We start from the raw sequence: 13,016 nt of genomic DNA on the forward strand, positions 1-13,016 counted from the left end.
GGGCCTTGGTGGTAGCAGCACACATACCTATGACCCGGGTGTCCAGCTCTTTGTCCAGCAGTTCCTCGGGTTCGGTGAAGTCACTGAGGGTGATTTTGGGGGTGTTTTCACTTTGGCTCACTGACCCAATCATTTCCTGCTCCTTGTCATGTTGAACTTGAGCATAGATGTTAATCCAGGGGATTTTCCTACATGGTGAGGAGAATAAAATCAGATTATGATCACAGGGCATGTCAAACATGGGCGGTTGGAAATCCTGGGTGATAAGCGGGGGGGGGGGGGGGAATGCTATTCATAGGGAAAGCCAAAGTCAGGGGAAGGGGCTAGTCGCCCAGACACTGTGGCCGTGAGGCCGAGAAACACAAGGTCAGAGACCCGGATGCCCAGGGAGGTGTAAACAACAGAGCTCCGTGAATAATGCATCTTCTTCTGGGGTAAAAAACAATCAGGCGTAAACAGAAGGATAATGTTGTCATTCAGATGCGCACTAAAATCCTTAAACCGTTGACCCGTTAATACGTTTTTAAAGGAGCTGAACTTGGAGACCCATAAGGTTGAATCATAGTGAAAATTCCATCACTTTAATCAATTCACATTGGTTTCCTTTATGAATAGCCAAGAAATAAAAGATGTATAGCCACTGCTACCATTTTAAAAACACCATCCACAGGCCAAGTATCTTAAATACTTCAATAGTCAGTTTGCTCATCTGCTCAATAGGAATCACAATAGCTTCCTTTTAGGATTGTGGAGAGGATTAATGCAAAGACTGAGAAGCTAAATAACTTCCTTCCAAGACACAGAGTAAGTTTGGAAACAAGGCAGGCAGAAATGAGGTTGGAGAACAGGCAGGTTCAAATTAAAATCTCAAAGATTCATCTCCTTATCTCCTGACCCACTGTGCTCCTACAGTAGCCTCCTTTGAATCCCTCTAATCAGTGCTTCTCAAGCTATAATGTGATTATACATCACCCAGGTTCTTGTTAAAATGCTTTTGTGAATCTATAGGTCTGGACAGGATGGGCTGAAATTCTGCATTTCTGCCAAGCTCCCAGGTCATGCTGATGTTGCTGGTCTGAGACCTAAACTTTGAGCTGAAAAACTCTAATACATCAAACTCTTCCCCACCTTGGTGACTTTGAATCAACTGTCCCTTCTATCTGTAACATATCTCCTTCTACTCTTCTCATGATGGCGTCCTCCTTGCCTTTTAGAACTTGGCTTACATTTCCTTTCCAAGAGGCTCTCCTGACCACCCAACCTCTCCTGTTATAGATATGAAATAGGACTTGCTTAGGAAAGACGTGAATAGGGTGTTGATTTAAGGTGATGTCATAGGCAATGTTTGTTAACTTGTTTTCTATCTTTCTCTGCCTCTAAGCCCCATGTGTGCAAGGTCTAGGCTTTTATCGTCACTGTTATACACTTAACTTAGTACAGTGCCTGGCACGTGGTTTACATCCAGCAAGAATTTGTTGAAGGATGAATAAATGACCTCAAAGCCTGTGCTCTTTCTCCTTTCGTGTATTATGTTCTCAAGCAAAAAGATCACACTTTTTATCTTGGAATATTACATCTAGAAGAGATCTCTCTACCTCAATAAATGAGGAAACTGGGTTGAAGTCCTGCCATTTCATGAAGCTGGTTACTGGCATAAACGTCATTAAAACTCGACACATCTGACACCCTCCCCAACCCAGAATGTTCTATGCATTTCTTTTTTTTTTTTTTTTTTTTTTTTTTTAGCTGAGCCATCCTGCTACCTATTGGTAGCTTAGCGGCTGCTCAGCTCGGGCTGGCATCGAACCGCTGTTGCTCAGAGCTCAAACTCTTGAGCGAGCTCTTAACCAACTGAGCCACTCGCCGGCCCTATATGCATTTCTAAAGAAGAATCACTCTGTTGTCCTAGCATCAACAGGTGGTATTTTCAAGCTTCTACATTCCCCTCTCCGCTCCACTCCAACCCCCAATGAGGGAGAGCATGGGGGCATTGAATAAGGTTTTCGGAAAGAAAGATCCAAAAATAGGTTTAAAACACGGGTAGTTTGTACCTTTCTTTCATCTTTGGTTTTCATGTCTTTAATGGTTGCTTTGCATATACTAAGGGAGGTGTCCTTGTGACTCCTACTGCTCTGAACCAGCTTAATATAATTTATAAGAACCTTGAATGAATAGACTGTACGTGAGGCTGCAAACTGCAGGCTCTCTAACTGTGTCTAATTAAAAATTCATGCTGGCCCTTACTTTCTTCTTATCTAAATAGAAATGCAACCTAACGGCTAAGATGTCTTCTAATCATAAAAGTACACATTACTCATGAATATTGGGATCAACTGTAATATTTATCAGGTGCTGGGGGCAAACGATTCCTGGTCACACAAGCCTGTATACATCAGAGGCGGGGGCCAGAGTTCACCATCTCGCCCCCGCCCCTTCCTGCTTTCCTAATGATACCTGTGAGGATTCAGATAAATTTGCCCTTAGAAAGATTGTTCACTCTATTTCAGTCTCTAAAAACAGGCAGGTTTATTTAACATTTTTAATAGATGATTGGAAGGGAATGAATTTTATATGTCACAATTTTCAGCATTTAAAAAAATTGTCAAATTGTTTTTCATTGCTTAACACTCCCCCTTGTAGTACTGCTGAGAATCTAAGACTAAGCCCAAAGTTTGCAGATAAGAAAGGGTGGGAAACAGAGATATAGAGGCATGTCTTGGGCTACACATTCATATAGGTTTTAATAAGAGGAGTAAGTGGATCAACCCAAGTCACCTATAAAAACTTAAGCTTTTATTTGTTTATTCCAACTATGATAGGGTTAGAAGTCCATGGAAGGAAATTTAAAGAAAGCAAAGTCGTCTTCAGATTATAATGAAAATCTTACTGAAAAAAAGAACAAAAAGAAAAGAAAACAAAGAGTAAAAGAAATACAAAACCTCAAAAGTTATCTTGGATAACCAGAAAAAAACAAATGTACAATAGAAAAAGGAAGTCTTATTAGGCAGTTTTCAGAAAATAAAAGCCATTTCATAACGATTTTTAATTATGTTGCCTAAAACATCAGAAAATGGCAGTCACTATCCAAGAACAAGATCAAATGTGAGAGACAGGGTGATATTTACTTACAGGAAGCTTGGGGCTGATGGTAACGCTATTCTCTTCCCCTGTGAGGTGATGACTTTGTACACTGAGATTCTTTTCAGTGCCTGGCACACAGTAGGCACACAATGAATGTTTGTTGAATGAATGACTGGCTTAATGACTTAATGCTGATGATCAGAGAGAGAAGGTTTTGGGTCTGAAAACAGCATGGCCAGTGATACGGAAACAGAAACAGAACTTAGACTGTGTAATCCAAGTGTTCACTAGCCAGGTGTAGCTATTTAAATTTAAATGGACTAACGTTAAATAAATTTCACCATTCAGCTCCTTGATCACATTAGTAACTACTGTGTTGGACAGTACAGATTTGGGAGCACTTTTAACACTGCAGAAAGTTCTATTGGACAGCAATGAAAGAAGCAAAGGAGACTCTGGGAATCGGGTGTAAGAACGTGACCTTTACATGTCAGCAAGTCTGGCACCCTCCATAGCGCCACAGTGGAGTTCCAGGCGATGGGGAGGAAAGAAAAACAAAGCAATAAAAGAGTATCCAACAGGATATCCACCAAAGAGCTTGAGCATTGGCAGGAAAACGTCTAGAAAAGGTGGCTAGAAAAGAAAACTGCTGATTGGTAACTCTTAGCTGACCCCACCATTTATCCAGTTTGATTGGTGTTCGTTTCCTGCAGCCTTAGCCACACGATTCACTGTCAGAACATACAAAGGGTTAGCTGCTATTTAGGGACGACAGAGGTAGAATAATTCCGAGCTGGCACTACCTGGCATCGATTCAGGTACTGGAGTGTACACATTGAGAGATGCCTACTTTCATATGTTGTCTGTCTAAGAAGCTTAGCAGCATTTATAAGAAAACAGAAAACTTTCTAAATCACGGAATAAGTGTTGCTTGAATTTGGAGATGGCTGACACAAATATCTTTTTGCAGGACTTCTACTGGCCCTGCCCTCAGCCACCATGGAGTTCTAGAAGCCAGAAGGATAAATGTAACCACCAGGCTTCCCCACAATCAAATCCTTGGATGAATGAAAGTGCACTTTGCGTGTAACTGAAGTACATCCAGAAATAGGTATTGCCTTGACGAGACTGTTTCTGTATTGAATCTTTGCTCTCTAACTGTGATGTGAAGGGTTTTCCCCCCATCTTCAAAAGGAACATGGGCAGGTGGGCTGACACGTGCTGATCCAAGAGGACATGGACTCATGCACTACTATAAATCAAGTAGAAAGGTAAACCTCACTCCGTACTTCTGCTGGAGGGTGTTGAAGGATTCCTGCTGTTGAGGCTAATGCTGAGATAGATATTGATTGAGCTGATGTTCTTAAGCCGCTACAGGAGAGCTAAAGGGGGCTGGGAAACGGGGTAGAATGAAGCACCTTTACCACTGATCGCTTCCAATATCTAAAAGCATTTTCTTCCAATACCGAGAAAAACTCCCAGGACCAAGTTCTGCTTTCTGACACATCTGACAGTAAATAATGATATTTTTACTTTACCCAGGCTTCCAATGAAACATATTTCTATGCCACTGATATGATTTTTGTGAGCCTACTATGTGCCAGTTTGTGGCCCAAAAGGCACCTTTGGAAGGTATGTTGTTTAGAACAATAGCTTTAGATTTGTTGATTATTTAGTATGTACCAGGTATAGATAGTATTACATTTAAACCACATAGCAAACCTGTACAGTGCTACTGTTTTCCCCATTTTACAGATGAGGAAACTAAGGCTTAGAGAGGCAAATTCAATTGGCCCAAGTTTACAAATGCTAAAAGTTAGAATTGGGTCTGTATGATTTCAGAATTCATATTCTTAAATGGCATACCTCTTGGCAGAGTATTAGATTATTCAAATAATAGTACAGAATTATTGATTTCTATTTCACATTTTTAATAAGTATCCTGTCATATTACTCTTCCTGTGGCCTTTAAACATAATTTCTGAATACACGTAAAGTTTGGTTTCCCTGATCAATTCCCCTTTAGAAACAGGAAAAAAAAAAAGGTGGTGGGGGGGAGGGAAAGGTTAAATGTTTTTAGCATGCAAATTTAAACAAAAATACTGTATAGCTATAACACAAGGAAGTGTGTGTGTGTGTGTGTGTGTGTGTGTGTGTGTGTGTGTTCATACACATGTGCATACCGGATTTCAGCTGCACTTTCTCTACTCCACTGCCCTGAATGGTTGTTAAGCTGTAGAAAAACATATCCTGAATATTTGAGACCTGACTTAAGAAATTTAGGAGAGGTTGGAAAACCCCTGACTGTTCTCTTGAAGAGAATAAATCGATTTCCTAGACTATCCCTTCTTTCCCTAACTCAATATACTTATAAATTGGATAGAGCTCAGATTCTTAAACTTATTTTATTCCCTAGCCCTCAACCATTCCTGCTTTTCCTCAATGTCAAACAGAGCTTCCAGGAGAATTAATATCACGTATTTGGATTGAGTTTAGGAATGTTGATTTTCTGAAGAATCGGCTCCCATGAATTGAGCCCCAAGATCAAAATTGAATGATGGTAGCACATACCTTTTAAACTTGTAGATCAAAAACACAGCCAGGCCGACAAACACCACTGACAAGAGCATAAGCATGGCTGAGCTGCTGCGCCCAGCACTGGAGTCCACCAATGGAGCTAGGAGGAGAGAACAGACATGCTCACTTGGAAGCTATTAGCTGGAGGGAGTACCTACTGGAGAAAGGAGGCCAGGTGGTATCCATCTATATCCAGTCTCCCAGTTGCCCTGCATGCTATCTGGGCACAGAAAGCTTGGTGTCAAAGATTTGAAATGGTACCCCAATCAGCTTCTCAGGGAAAGTAAACTCTTCTGCTCTGCCTGGGGAGACTTGCTGTTCTTTGTATAAACTGAGCAACATGTATCAATAAGGGGGATAGAAGAAGGACTCGGATGCTTTCTCCATAACCTGTCTGTCAACACGATTAGAGGTGGCCCACTGTGAACTTTGGATTAAACACTGATACAACGTTTCAGTCTCTTCCTTTATACTGTTCTGGTGAAACACTGCTGGATGAGTGCATTTGGAATCTCCACATCTGAAAAGTATTTTATCAATAAGAAACATTTAGCAAATAGGCTCGCCCAGAGAGCCAGTATTGGATGCCCAGTGGCACATGTCTTTTTTTATTATTACTTTTACAAATCAACCAACTAGAGCTGGCCCTGTTTCCACGTAGAGTTATACACTGTAAATCTAAGGGAGTTTTAAAGTTGATGGATCTGGCCTCCAGACCTAGATTCAGAGAATTAGAGAACTGCAGAAATTAAGAGATTCTGAGGGCTACCTAATATAATCCCAACTGTTGCAGATTAAAACGAATAATAAAGTCAAGACCCCAAGAAATTGTAGGTGTTCCCCCCAGATCATCCAGGGATTCAATAGCACAGCCACGTCTAACAAAGTCTTCTTGCCACCTCAACAGAAAGCCTTGAGAAAGATGTAATTAATCTTTCGTAATTATCTACATGCAAAAGAGCCCTGCCACAAAGCCATTTTCAGGCTTTTATGGAGAAGTATAATATTTGGTAATTATCTCCTCCCTTTTCTCTCCAGGAAAACAGGCCACGATGCCCATCTCCCCCTGAACCCCAACAGGTGCTCACTCACCTAATGTCAGCTGTGTGACATACACAATGATTTGAACTCCTGGCTTCAGTTCAAATTGAACCAAGTTTTGATTTAGGGCATTAAACAGAATCTCTACAATCTAGAAAAAAGAGAGAGAGAGAGAGAGAGGCTGCATGAGAAGGCATGACATGCGACAATGTTCCCTCATGGAGTAAGAAATCAGGATCAGTAGGCCAAAAACGACTGTGTTCAATCAGAGGACAGGATATTGGAACCTTATATCAGGTTGGTTCTCTGGGAGCCCTGTGAAGCCAAGGAAGTAGCTGGGATTATTCACGCACACCAGAGACGAGAGCGGGACAGAAAGAGGTGTGTCCAAAGTCACATAGTAAATTAGAGTTGATAACAGATATCAATGTTTCATTCAACCCCTAGTTCAGTGCTCTTTCACCCACACCTTTTAACTCACCATAGAAAAATGTGTGAGTTCCAGTGACAGAAAGTCAACCCATCATTAGCTCTTTAATCTGATCAAATAATAGACACAGGTAGAGAGGGCCTGGCTAGAATTAAAGCAGGCACGTATACCCCAGCCCACTCCTCTGTTTTTTTATTTATTTATTTTCTTCTCTTAGAGACAATGGGAGGCAAACATCAAAGCAGAAGCTGCCTCCTTTTTATGGGATAATTTTTCCTCTTTACTCTTCCCCAGCAAGTCTCAGAACACATAACATCGATTTAATCACTCCGTAATTCCCACATGAAAGCAGAGGCAGACTTAGGCTGTTGTCCCTAACTCTTATCTCGCTGTACACGCTTTAATATCACAGCTGCTATTCATCACCATAATTACCTATTTATCTAAATGGATGGATATTGTAGCTTCCAAATATAGTTCACACATGCCACTTGCTATTTCAGAATAAAGAGGTCTTGTAAAAGTGATGTATGCACTGAGAAGCTGAATTCATTCCTGGCCAACTTCACTATGCAACCCTGCAATGCAAGGATCCGCTCCATTTTCCAGAGAAACCGACTGTGACGATATCTACGCTGCTGGAGGAGGACTGAAGATGGATGTGGAGATGGGGTGATGGCCAGGTGAGTATCAGAGGGACACGGAAGATGTCTATACAATGATTACCTCACATGGAAGACAATGTGTTTGACTCATGCCGATTTCTAGCAGCCTCATTCTTACTTATTTCTACTTCTGACTTAGCATCACAGGGAGCCAGGGAAGACGGAAGCAGGACACAGCCACTAAGACCCCAGTAGGAGCAGAGAGTGAGAGAGAGAGAACCATGGGACCGGCCACCTCCTAGGCTTCCTGGATAGTGTGCAGATCACAGGTACCATATGCCCATTTGGTAAGGACCGTAAATCACAATCTCGCTTGCAAATGCTACTTGCTTCGTCAAAGCGAGATGAGACAGCCCATCTCTCTCCAAAGAAACATGAGTTCATGTTCTCCTCAGAAGCAGAACTTAGATTGACCAGGATCTCTAAAGACGAGAAGAAGCACATTTCCCCAAAAATAGATAGCGAAACTCAAATTCTTCTCTTTCACTCCCCCATCCCTCTCCCCCAGGACAAGTCATGGGATGGGAGACGGGAGCAAGTTGCAGGAACGCCCACTGGTGGAACGAATGATGCCGGGGGGCTTTTCCTTCCAGTGTGGCTAAACGTTCCCATTTATACGCATCTGTGTCTATTCTGAGTCAGGCTGATTGCTCCTCAAAGCCCTGGGTACTGGACAAATAGTGACAGGCTGATGGGCCCACGGGAGAGAGCTTGTCTCACATTTTGGCTGGATCCAACTGGGGGGTCCCCTTAGAATGAGCGGTACAGGCAAGTGTTCTCGCTAAGTCTTCTGTCACTTACTTGTTCCAGGTCCCCTTCATTGCCTTTCCTCCTCTCTGTCAAGTTCTTCGGGGGGAGGATAAAGAGCTCAGCTGAAGTTGGGAGGCCAGGGAACACAGCAACCAGGATCTGGTCTTCGGGGACACTGGTTACCTGCAAAGATGTTTAGACTGAAGGGCAAGGTCCTAGCGGGGAACCCGAGTCAGTAACAAGGAGCAGCATATGCACAGGTATAGGCAAGGCTTAGACATGGTTTTCAATGAAGCATTTTAGGCACAAGTTTCAAGACACATCCAGGCTTTCTTTCTGTTGTTCTCTAGAACTGCTAGGTGCAGAATTGTTAGTTTTACTGCGTCCTCTGCTCTTATATACATTTTTACTGAAACTAGATACTATTGCAAATGCTTTCCAAATTATTGTTTGCTGGGAACTTTTGCAAAAGCTCCTCCCGTATTTTCTATTTTTCTGTACTTAGAGGGTGAGCGTTTCTGAGTAAAACATAGACTGGCTGCAGATAAGGAATAAGAAGTTATAAACAAACATGGAGGAAATGTAAATTAAAGAAAAACAGCAAAGCAGCACTTGTTTTCACTTACGAAAGCAGGATTTTTTATTAACTTAAAATAGCTAATATTGGTGAAGCTTGAATTAAGAGGTGCCCTCATTTGCCGCTGGCAGCACTAAAAATTGATACATATTGCCAGTTGTTTTTCAAAAGACTCACTTTAAGGCCATAAAAATATTCAGACCCTTGGTTCAGTAACTGTAACTTGGAATGTTTGTCCTAAAGAAATAATCCAAAATATAGGAAAAAGGCATATTCAGGAAGAAATGCCTATAACTTTATTTATAATAGCAAATAAGCGGGAAAACTACAAATTTTCAACAACATTAAGTAAATAATGATATCATCAACCTGATAGAATGTTACTCCATCATTAAAATTATAATTAGTACAGTGAAAAAACACACTTATGATAGCTGTATTCTGATCTATCTCCTTACATTTCTTTGGTTACAACTCTATAAAAATAAAAATGTGTAGGAGGAAAAAAGCAAAACAAAACACTAAAAGTTGTGTTAAAATGCTGATATTGTGAGTTAATTTTTCTACTCTTGAGTGTTTAGTAAAAGGATTATATTGCTTCTGATAAAAACTTAAAAGCTTCTGTCTGAAGGCAAATCCCTAAAGAAAATAAAATTCTGAGTCCCGTCCCCCTCTCCCCCCCACACACACATACTTTAAGCACTTCCAGAATACCACCTCCACCACATCTCAGGGACTTGGATCATGGCCTCTGTGACAGATGAGTACATCCATCTGCCATAGTCTTTTGTCTGATAGGTTCTTACTGTATGTCTGCCCAGACATTCCCGGGGGTCATGTGGTAACCTCACTATTTCAAAAGATGCCTGGCAGAGCAGAGGCTCAGTAAATACCTGCTGGGTTGAATAGCAGTAGAGGGGTTAGTTGTTTCCCATTTGCTCAGCTCTGGTTCCTATTTGGAACTAGGCTGAGAGATTGGAGGTGATTCTCAGAGATGTGATAACGAAGAGTGAGTTTCGACTTGCGGAGAAGTAGCAGGCAGCAGACAGAGGACTAAAAAGTTCACCAGGCAGACAGGCATCCCCTCGGGACCTGGGGAGGCTTTGCAGATGCCTCAGTATCCTGCTGGAAGGTGTGACCCCAAATAGCTGGAAGTCCCAGTGTCCAAGAGCATGGGGCCCAGAAAGCCTCACCCTAACCAGCCAGGGGGAGCAAGTCTCCAGAGACCAGATTGAGGATCAATAGGCAGAGAATTACCCAAGGGAGTGAAGTGGGTGGGCCTGTGAGTGCTGTGACTGGTGTGACCCTTTGTCCCACAGAACTGTGGCCTTAGGGAGCATGAGGCAGGTAGGGACCTTGGAGGGAACTTGGAGATACCTGTCTAGAGTCACTTGATCTCATCCAAAGGGGTGTATGAGTGATTGGTCTTTATGAGATTTAAGATGTAGGCATGAACTGGCATGGCTGATTATTTATTGGGATTATTATTACAATTACAAAGTTATTTTTTCAAAAGCTCATGTCTTTAATAAATACAATCATACAAAATACAACACAATTCTGGATGTTTAAAAGTCAAAGCCACCCAAGAGCAGCCTCATTTTCATCCTTTTCTATGAACAATCTCTTTATAAAAACATTTGAGGTGAAATTCATCCCTTAGACAACTCCCTACAGCAGCGGTTCTCAACCTGTGGGTCGCGACCCCTTTGGGGGTCGAATGACCCTTTCACAGGGGTCGCCTAAGACCATCGGAAAACAAAAAGATATTTACATTACGATTCATAACAGTAGCAAAATTACAGTTATAGAGTAGCAACGAAAATAATTTTATGGTTGGGGGTCACCACAACATGAGGAACTGTATTAAGGGGTCGCGGCATTAGGAAGGTTGAGAACCGCTGCCCTACAGGAATGCTCTCATGTCATTCTCTTTTACTTCTTCCTGTCTGTCAGCCTGTTCTCCATGTCCATCCCTGGATCTTTCTCCTACAACTCGGATAGCATCACCATTCACGTCTGTCCTGCCCCGTACTCACCCCGGGGCGGGATGTATAAGGACTTCCACAGCCTCAACTCCCACATCTGTACCTGAAGCAGGAACCTCTGCTTGATCTTCACATCCATATTGTCAACTCTCCTGGTTATCTTCACCCAATTGCTGCTCATGTGCTCCAAAGGCACACAAAAGATCAAACCATTATTGTTCCCCCTGGATATTTCTCCTACATATTCCCCATCTTGGTTAAAGGCAAGGCCGTCTCTTACCTGCTCTTGTAATCAGAAAGCTCCTTGCTCTCTCTCACCCACACTGCGTACTATTAGTCATTAGTTATATTGCTCAACTTCCTAAAGAGCCTTTGAATGTTTCCATTCCAGGATCGTTTATCTGTAGGTAACTATCGCAGTCTTTTAACTGGTCTTTTCTTGTGACACCTCTCCCCCACCCTATTCATTTCCCTCCTCAGCAGCCCGTCCTCTGTATTGTTACCAGAATGGGTACCTGAAATGTAAACCTATTGTCAGAATTTTTACTACAATAAATACAACATATCGCACACTTCCCAGTGCCTATAAGAGGTATGTCAAACCGCTGCTAGCTTCTCAGACCCTTCACAAACTACCTAACCATGCTAGCTCAACATTAGTCACACTTCCCCTTCAAACCTAAAGATCACCGACACTAAACTCTACAATTTCCCAAATATACTGTGCTTTTTCAGTAGTCCAGGGCTTTGTACATGCTGTTCATTCTACTTAAAGACATGATCCTGTTCTGTTAACTACTGTTTATCCTTTAAAATGGAGTTCAGGTATCTTCTCTGAAGACCATCCCAATAGTTCACAAGCATGTATTGAGTAACAAATATGTGCTAAGCTTTCGCTGTCCTGGACAGAGGGACTCACACTTCTCTCCATGTTCTTTTGAAATGTTGGCAATGTCTCCATCATAGAACAGGTTGCATATTAGAATTGACCATGTTTTGGCCGGCCGAGTGGCACGTTGATTGAGAGCTGGCTTGGGATGCCAGAGGGCCCCGGTTCGGATCCCACATATGAGGGCCAGTGACACTGTCCTTACAGCTAAGATGCTGAACAATAGCTCAACCTGGAGCTGTGCTGCTGTGAGTCACCGGCGACGGCATAGGCTGCAGCCCCTGTTACAGTGGGTTGTCAAGGGCTACCGTGTGTAGCCAGCAGCCACTATGAGTAGCCGTCCAGAAGCCGGTGACTGATCTGCCTCACCAGGGAAGAGCGCAATGATGGTGCCTACTTGGGCCAGTGAAGCAACATCCTCCACAACTAGACTGAAGAACAAAAGGACAGCAACTTGTCTGTTCCCTTCCCCCAATTCCCCAGCACTGTTCCCATCACCCAATTCCCCAATTAAAATCTTTAAAAAACAAACAAAAAAAAGAATTGACCATGTTTTAGTCATCATTATATTCTAGTGCCTCACCCTGAGCAAAGGTTAACAAAGCCCTCTAAACTTTCTCTAAGGCAAATCTGACCTTGGCTTAACTTTATAGGGTCTGTGACATGCTCTGTTTCCTGGCTTGTAGCCTTGATTGCCATGTATGGCCAACAGTAGTCTTGGAGTCTGAGCGAGTGTCTGGTTAAGAAAACCACGTTGGTGGGCAAATAGCCAGTAAAGTGAATGATACAGTATAGACTCAATGAATGGCTCTCATTATTTCATTAAGGGGTCAAGCTCCTGTCTTAGAAAACTTTAGGGTAAAGATGTGGCCAATCTTCATCCTCACACACTTCTCTCTCTCTCTCTCTCTCTCTCTCTCTCTCTCTATCTCTCTCTCTCTCTCTCTCTCTCTTCTCCCACCCCTCCCCCACTCCCCCATGCTTTCTTCACTCCTTCCATTTTTGTCTCTCTCTCTCT

At 42.4% G+C, this 13,016-nt stretch overlaps 1 protein-coding gene across 1 annotated transcript in view; it reads right to left on the reverse strand.

Moving 5' to 3' along the window:
• Positions 1–13,016, reverse strand: part of LOC109374521 (VPS10 domain-containing receptor SorCS3-like) — a 117,936-nt gene that overhangs the window by 2,672 nt on the left and 102,248 nt on the right. Inside the window, exons 15-20 of the mRNA XM_019629177.1 lie at positions 11,213–11,361; positions 9,299–9,358; positions 8,596–8,727; positions 6,751–6,850; positions 5,653–5,758; positions 28–188 (exon numbers count right to left, since the gene is read on the reverse strand). Of these exons, the coding sequence (XP_019484722.1) occupies positions 28–188; positions 5,653–5,758; positions 6,751–6,850; positions 8,596–8,727; positions 9,299–9,358; positions 11,213–11,361 (708 nt within the window). The remainder of the gene's footprint in view (positions 1–27; positions 189–5,652; positions 5,759–6,750; positions 6,851–8,595; positions 8,728–9,298; positions 9,359–11,212; positions 11,362–13,016) is intronic.

Source organism: Hipposideros armiger, unplaced genomic scaffold (genome assembly GCF_001890085.2).
Source record: "Hipposideros armiger isolate ML-2016 unplaced genomic scaffold, ASM189008v1 scaffold_828, whole genome shotgun sequence".
NCBI lineage: Eukaryota > Metazoa > Chordata > Mammalia > Chiroptera > Hipposideridae > Hipposideros > Hipposideros armiger.